Source organism: Benincasa hispida, chromosome 3 (assembly GCF_027475165.1).
Source record: "Benincasa hispida cultivar pf3 chromosome 3, pf3_genome.v1.1, whole genome shotgun sequence".
Classification (NCBI taxonomy): domain Eukaryota; kingdom Viridiplantae; phylum Streptophyta; class Magnoliopsida; order Cucurbitales; family Cucurbitaceae; genus Benincasa; species Benincasa hispida.
This window is the reverse complement of record NC_143480.1, coordinates 63,582,883-63,591,371: the sequence shown is the minus strand read 5'-3', so window position 1 is coordinate 63,591,371 and position 8,489 is coordinate 63,582,883. Positions and strand designations below refer to the sequence as shown.

The 8,489-nt window shown below is 29.9% G+C and overlaps 1 protein-coding gene across 1 annotated transcript; it reads right to left on the bottom strand.

Moving 5' to 3' along the window:
- Positions 1-4,531: 4,531 nt before the first annotated feature.
- On the bottom strand, positions 4,532-8,256 carry LOC120073643 (transcription factor ORG2-like). Its single transcript, XM_090312015.1, has 3 exons — positions 8,095-8,256; positions 6,968-7,291; positions 4,532-4,570 (listed from the first exon to the last, which is right to left on the bottom strand). Exons 1-3 carry the CDS (start codon positions 8,254-8,256, stop codon positions 4,532-4,534), a joined length of 525 nt encoding a protein of 174 aa, XP_090168141.1.
- Between the last annotated feature and the right edge of the window lie 233 nt (positions 8,257-8,489).

Here is an 8,489-nt window from a genome sequence, read left to right as displayed (position 1 = left end):
GTACACTGTAAATGTCTTGTCTAGATTTATTCACTCTCAAATCAAGAATCGTATGGTTGATACAAAAAGAGTTATGAGATATCTGAAAGGCACACTGCCTTTGGGATCATATTTAAAAAAGTTGACAAGTTTGAGTTGTAAAGCTACTCAGATAGCGATTGGGCTAGCTCTCCTCACACAAGTATACATGCATACATATTATATAAATATATACATATACATAAATGTATGTATATGTACATATATATATATATATGTATACACACGCATTCTTTTTTCTTTTCTCTTCAAGATTTAAATCCAATTTCAATTGAATCAAAAATTTCAAAATAAATTATCCAACTCATCTTGAATCAAATCCAAATTTCCAAATCTCTTGAAATTCCAATTAAATTAATTAACTTATCTTGATAATTCGATTTTTTGGCCTTAATATTATCGAAATAACACCCAAATAATTCAAAATAATCAAATTAAAAATTACCTGAAACTTTGTGATGTCACGGGGTACCTTTACAGAGCTTCGATGCTGTCCAATTCCATGCCTACTATCTTCTAGCATCGCACAGCACCGAGGCGCTAGTCTTCCAAAGGTCATTCGGCAATTTCCCTTCCATTTGACCTAGTTACTTCGTTAGGCTCTAAATTGATCTATTATAGTTTTTTTTTTTCCCTAACGATCGATTCTACCTCCAAACTACTCGATACCTATAAAATAACCAATTTAACACATTAAATAGCATAATAATCTTGAGCTAAACTAAGGGAGATAACACATTTTAGTGCTACCAGCCTCCTAAATGAACTTTTAAAGCAATGTAAAACAAGAGTTGTTCTATGTTCATAGTTATCGATGCATCTGTGATGCGATCTAGCTTAAGGTAAATTGTCTATGAGCTGAAACTTGACCTCTAATTCTTGTTATCACTCATGGTTTACCTCGCAACCGGCCCCCAAAATCACCTATTTTTGCTAATTACCCTTGGTTTGCATTAAAAGTGTTGTCTTAGGAAGAACTGATTTGCATATTAGTTTCGTGGGATACAATACTCAAAATACAATCTAGATTACACTAAAACTTATAAATTCATCACCATATTACTCATACACGTTTTAGTCATCATCTGCTTTTCAAAAATGATTTGTGGAATTTTGATTGCTCAGAAGCCCGATATTATTGGACCAAAGAATCATCCTAGGCCAGCTCCCTAGCCCATTAATTACTGCTGTAAACTTTTTCAAGGGCATCATGAGCTAACATGTTCATGACATCCCATATTTTGTTTTTGTAGACATGCTGCCTACTGAGGATATTGATGTCTTTTACGATGGATCGTGCAGGTTCTTGCCACTGTATCGTAGGCCTCTAGTGTTACCATTAAGAACTACACTAACCGAAAGGCAAAAGTGGATCTTTTGCTACAACTGTTACAGTTGTCTGTTACCTGTTTGGATACGGTTTCCACTTCGGGAATGATTGTTGAGAGCCCTAGGAATTTTTCTAAAAATGGGAGACTTTGATGGGTCGACTCATGCTTCTGCGTAGGAGTGTTCAAAAAATCAGATGATTCGAAAAAATCGATCAATCTAACTCAATTCGTATGGTTTGAGTTGAATTATCAACTCATTTGGGTAAATTTTATAGATTGGGTTGGTTCATGGGTTCACTTAAAATAACCCAAACCAACTCGAATCAATCCGAATTTATTATTAATTTTAAAATATTTTTTTTGTTATTCATAACACAATTATTTATACATATATTGATTTTAATTTTATTTAATTCCAATATTTTTAAAAAAATTATTCTTCAACCACTCTTAAAAGTAGTTTTTTTGCACTTTAGAAAGAAAAATTTCACTGTATAAATTGAAGTTGAGTAGTTCATCTTAATTCAATATATGAAAATAATTAAATTAAAATTTTACATATTTACGTTTTGCTTTTTTTAGAACAAAATTTTAAATAAATGACCCGATTAACCCGAACCAATCCAACCCAAATATTTCATGGTTGGGTTGGGTTGGGTTCATTTTTTAATAAGGATTATTTGGGTTGAAGAAAGTTACAACCCGAACAATTGGGTTGGATCTAAAAAGTCTTTCAACCCAATCGAATCCAACCCATGAACACTCCTACTTCTATTAATGAGACAGAGGACTCTGAGGATGTTGAACGATTCATTTTACTGTTGTGTTGTTATTAGTTTCTTTTTTGTTTTGTTTTGTTTTTTTTTTTTTTTTGGCCTTTTTATGTTGATGGATCTGACTTTGGCTATTTTCTAAGACTAAAAAGAGGTGAATAAACACTTGCTTTTTCTTGTGATTATAACAATTGAGTATTATAGTTTTTTTTTTTTTTTTTGGCTTAGTTCTGATTATTTTTGTTGGTTGTTTCTAACTTTGTTTGGTTCGTTTTTGTGTTTGGTTTGTTGTTTTGTTCTACTGTCGTGTTCTGCTGTGTTGATTGTTTTCCTTAAAAAGTAACCTAACTTGGAATTTCTTACTGCAATATGATTGGCTGATTTTATTATAGGTAAAACTTGAGCAATGCGTCGTCTAACATGTCTTGTACTATATCAAGCACTATATTTTGTATCTATTGGAAATGTGATCAAAGTCTCACATCAATTAATTAAAGGGATGATCTTGAGTTTATAAGAGAGGACAACTATCTCCAATTGTATGATACATTTTGGAATGAAATCAAAAGAAAAACTATGAGGGTTATGCTTAAAGTGGACAATATCACATCATTGTGGAGATATCTAGAGTTCTATCGTCCTTAATAAATTAGTATTGGAGTAGGCCCCAGTGTAGCTATGTCGGTAAAAATCCTTACAATTTATTTATGTATGGAAGTTAATTGTTATATTGACGATATCTCGTTCAAAGCTAGAGAAGCTTATGTGTGGAAGTAAGCCTAAGTTGAAACTTAAAAGTAGGCTTTACATGGAAGGCTAAAGGAGTCTATTAGATACGCGTACTTCCTACTGGGCATACAATCCCTCAATAGTGGGTGACATTGCACTGAATGTGGTTACCAACCTCTGTGTCTCTCTGTCCCTTCTATTGTGTATTCTATGTTAGATTTACTTTAAATTTTCAATTGGTATCAGAGAGGGGCCCTATGGGTATCTCTTTCCTGATATGGTGTCTTGAGTCATTTTGGACATGATAAATCATCATGATGCTCGAGTGGAAGGAGGACGAGTTGACAATGTCAATGTTTTTACATTGAAAAAAATGAGAAAACTTCATAATTTTTATTTATAAGTTACATGAGTTACTTCTCTAATTCTTCAGTTGGTTGTAAGATGGAACTCGATGTTTATCTAAGTTCAAACAATATCAGATTCTACAAATGAAAGGCAAAACAAACACTGATGAACCGATATTGTTGCTTTTTCAATTTTTACACAAGTTAAAATAGCTTGGGCTTTGAAACTTGTTATACTCTGGTTCATCTTCATTATTCAAGTGTTCAGATTTAACTTTCTACTTTCTGTCGGTTAATTAATTGTTGCTTTTTTTCTGGGAAAAAAAAGTTTCTATTACATCTTAATTCTTAATTCTCTATATAAATGAAATAAAACTGCTAACAAGAATGTAGTTCAACTGTTTAATATTCATACTATCAACCTCGTGGTTTGAGATTTGATTTCCCATCCCACACTTTAATTACAATGTCTTTGTAGAAAAAAAAGAAAGAAATGATAGAACTTACGTAATAAAAATAATAATTATTATTATTCTATTTTTTAGCGTGGTAATGACTCTAATTAATACATATTTCTGTTTAGCAAAAAATACCCTTCTTCTCTAGATTTTGGATTTAGTTTCTTAAGAACAAAAATATTAGATTTTGAAATATATGAACCAAATAGAAACTAAACCCATAACATAGAGATCAAAAGGGTATTTTTCTCTTCTGTTTATTTATGTTGTTTTTTACGACCATTATAAAGTTAAACCTCCAACTCCAATAGAGGTAAAGCATGTCAATTATTGATGAACTAAGCTTATTTTGACATTCATTCATGTTAATATACATACACAACAATCAATTTACTTGATATACTAATGGTTCAAATTTCATTCGTAAATATCATCTTTTCTTTTTTGCGAAGACAATAGTTCTTTTTCCTACATTAGACATATATTTTAGCAAATTATATTTTCAAATGAAGAATTGAGGTCTCGTATGATAATCAATGGGTTTTTAGTTTCTTGGCCTTTTAACTATATGCTTCTTTGTTTTGTAATCAACCATCTACTCATGTCTCACAAAACCAAATTAAGTTTTGAAAATTTAAAATAATAATTTTTAAAAATTTATTTTTGTTTTCGAAATTTGACTACCAATTAATTTCTTTAAGACATCTAAAAGTTATCATTACAAGAAACTAAAAAAAAAGGCATCACTTCCCGACTGAAAAACTTAAAACAAAATCATTATTATGGGGACTAATATTTCTTATAAAATGTTTGCAAATAATAAATATTATCATATAATGGCATCACTTTGTCATTCAAAATTTTGGATTCCATCGTTCTCTTTCTTTCTCAACCTACAAAAGACAGAAAGGAACAAGAAAAGTAGAATCATTATTTAAAGATGCACATCTTTAAATTCTTCATTGATCCTATCCACGGGTTTAGATTCACAAAAGGCTTAAATGTGCCATAAACCTTAAATACTTCAATGAAGGAGCTTTTTATGAAAACGAAAGCTCTTTACCCTGATAAGAAAATTAATATAAGATAGTTATCAAATTCTTTACAAAAAATATAGTTACCAAGATGAGGTGGGAGAAGTGTTTTTCTTTTTTCAACATGTGGGATAGAAGATTGAACCTCTCGTCTTCGAAGTTGATAATGCAAATTTATGTAAGTTAGGCGCTATTTATTTTCAAATCTTCAATTTAATCATATGCAATTGTCTAATCTAAGCAACATGGCTTAGTTAACATATTCTCGACTAGAAGGTTAAATGTTTGAATCCCATGCTCAATCCTACTCTATTTTTCATTTTGGTTTCTTTTTTTTATCTAAATCTATAAATAAACTCTAAATTTAAAATTTTATGACATATTAATTTTCTTTATTCGAAAATTTAAGAGTATTTTTTAAACGAATTTTTTTCTTTGTAAACCAACTATTTAAATAGAAAACTAGAAAAAGTAATTTACTTAATCAAAATTAAGAAGATATTAATCACAAATAGTGAAGAATAATTTTCGATAAGGTAATCTCACACAACGAAATCAAACGAAAAATGGCGTAGAGATGAGAACTTAAATAGAGAGTGGAAACGTGGATGGAAAAACTGTCCTGGTCTCATGAACATCCCTACCCCATGATAGTTGAAACTCGAACAAATAAAAAACAACATGTGTAATATGATATGAATTGGTGTAATTCTAATAAGTTTGGTAGTTGATATGAAAAATGTTTTTGTACTAGAGGCGAGTTTGAATTCATCTTAGAGATTATTTTATTTTGATATTTCTCACTATATTTTCATCAATGTCATTTAATATAAACTCTTAGACCAACCGTTTTCACTTTTATGAACATGGAAACCTTACACATGGCATAAAACACAGAGCTTATATGATGTCTTTATATTAAAGACTTTTTCCCTATATATATAATTTGGGAAAAATTTGTGTTTTTTTGTATATATATATACACTCAGCTTTTTGTAGTACAGGTATAACAAGTGGAATATATGGAAATTAGACGAAAAGTACATATCAATTACAGTTGAAGTTATGCTCATTTTGATGATAATTTTTTTTTTCTTTTTTTACTAATTATTTAACCTAAATCTTAATCCATCCAAGTTTCACACCTAATGTCAAACATGATGATATTGCTTTAATCATAAAACTACCCCTACAGGATTACTATACTTTTGGCTTTTGGTACATTTTGGTTCTCGTAGTACAATCAAAATGTTCATTTTTTTGTCTTTGTATTTTCAAATTTTGGTTTATTTTGGTCCCTATACTTTAAAGAATTTTCGTTCCAAAATGTTTATTTTGATCTCTATAGTTTTAATAGAGTAACAATTTTGGTTCCTTCATTTTTATTTTATTTAGGAGACCAAAATATTCACTCTTAGAAGTAGGAGTGTTCAAATAATCCGACAAGTCGAACAATCCGGACTACCCAACCCAAAATATAAGGGTTGGGTTGGGTTAGTTTTGTTTTTAGGTTGGGTCGGGTTAAATTTTTTCTATTTTTGTTGGGTTGGGTAAGGTTGGGGGTTGGCTAAAATGGTCAACCTAACCCGAATTTTATATATTTAAATAAAATATATTTTATATATTTCTTTTTGTTTAAAATTTTATTATTTTTGTACTGATTAATTTGTGAATTTTAAATATTTTTCTTTTAAAATTGTTATGATATTTGTCTTTATTTAAAGTTTGCAATAAATATTTTATATATTTAGTATTTAGCATTTGAATTTTATGAGATTTTAGTTACTAGTCATGTGTTGTATATAAATTTACTTATTTTTAATTAAAAAGAAAAAAAATAAATTATAACCCAACAACCCAACCCGAATTTTAAGGTTTGGGTTAGGTTGGGTTAGAGACTTTTTTTGGGTTCTTTAGGTTATGTCAATCCGAATTTTCGAGTTAGTCCAAAAAACATCCTCAACTCAACTCATGTACACCCCTACTTAGAAGACAAAAAAATGAAGAAATTGAAAGTACAAGAATCAAAATGAACATTTTAAGTGTACAAGAATCAAAATAAATCAGGATTTAAAATACAAGAACCAAAGTAATATTCAAAATTAATATTTATACTTTTTTCAGAAACCTCTAACATCTTGATCGAAAGTGAAGCAGAAGGTCATTCAAACATCTTACTTCTTAGTGAAAAATATAACTTAACCGTTGAACTAGGTTCACGTTAACACTAAAATAGAAATAATACATATTAGTTACCTGAAGATGTAAATGGTAAAAGATTCTTCCTCCAAAGGACAGAGATGAAGAAATATTAAGAGGGTGAAGCCCATCTTCTTGTAAACCAAGCAAGATGCAAGACAAAGGGATTCCATGAAAGGTGGAAATTATTTGGACAACTTCTGTTTCACTAAGGCTATTGGTTGAAACAGCCAACAAGCTTGAGCTGCTTTCTTCTTGTGATCTCCTCGTAATCATCGAAATCATGAGCTGTTTCTTCTTCTCAACAAGTTCCTCCACTTGCTTTTGTAGATTTGATATGTAGTTTAGTGCAACTGAAACTGTTGCTGGATTGCTTAATCTCTTCTGCATAAATCAAATTCCATTTAAGTTCCATTTAGTATCTAGTTCGTCGTTTTTGTGTTTTTAAAAATTAAACATATTTCCTCTCATTTTTTAAAATGGTTTACATCTTTCGAGCAAAATAGTTGAATCATTAGCCAAGTTCCAAAAAACACAAACAAGTTTATTAAAAGTTACTTTTTTATTTAGTTTTCAAAAGTTGATTTGGTCTTCAAAAACCAAGTCACGTATTGAAAACTAAAAATAGTAGTTTTTAAACACTTATTTTTGTTTTCTTAATCTGGTTAAGAATTCAACAACATGATTATAAGAAATTGAGAGGAAATAGACTTAATTTTCAAAAACTATGATCTTATTTGATAACCATTTCGTTTTCTATTTATGGTTTTTTAAAACTAATTCTTTCTTAAATATAAAAGTTGAATTCTTAACCAAATTCAAAAACAAAAACAAGTTTTTAAAACTACTTTAGTTTTCAAAATTTAACTTGATTTTTGAAAACTAATATTGGTAAAAAAAAAAAAATGATAAAGTAAGAAATTTATAAGTGGAAGGTGTGTTTATAGACAATTTTTAAAAACTAAAAATCAAAAATCAAATACCGATAACGAAAGTAAGGAATTTATAGGTAAATAATCTCTAAATAGGGCTTTTAAGTTTTTGAGATTTAGTATTGATATAAATCTTTTAAAATCGATAATTTCAGATCAAATTTTTCTTGTTTCCTTTTCTTTCTCACAAAGAGGCTACACCGACCTGGATCGATTCGTCGGATTTTGATCACGGAATTTTTTTGTTCTTACCCGTTGATCGTGAGGAGGAAGAACAGAGCGAAGAGAAGAAAATAGAAGATTGATCTTCGTTCGGCGATTGCGCTCGCTCGCATTGTGGTTCAGCCTCCTCGATGCCATCAGATCATTTACACCAACAATGGTTGAAGCCGTTAACTTATCATCAACTTCCATTTATATTGGAAGAGAAAAATGAAGATGAAAAATTGGCGATTCAGTACAAGTTTTTGCAGCTACCACTTTATTATTGCAGTTCTGTTCACAGTGCTCTCCAAATGACCACCCCTTTTCTATTGCTTAGAAACAATCTTGAGGAAGAAGAAAGAAGATAATGCTAACATGGCTGCTCTGTTTAATTTCTTATATAGAAGTTATTCAACATGGTAGCCATATATATAAGAACTAAT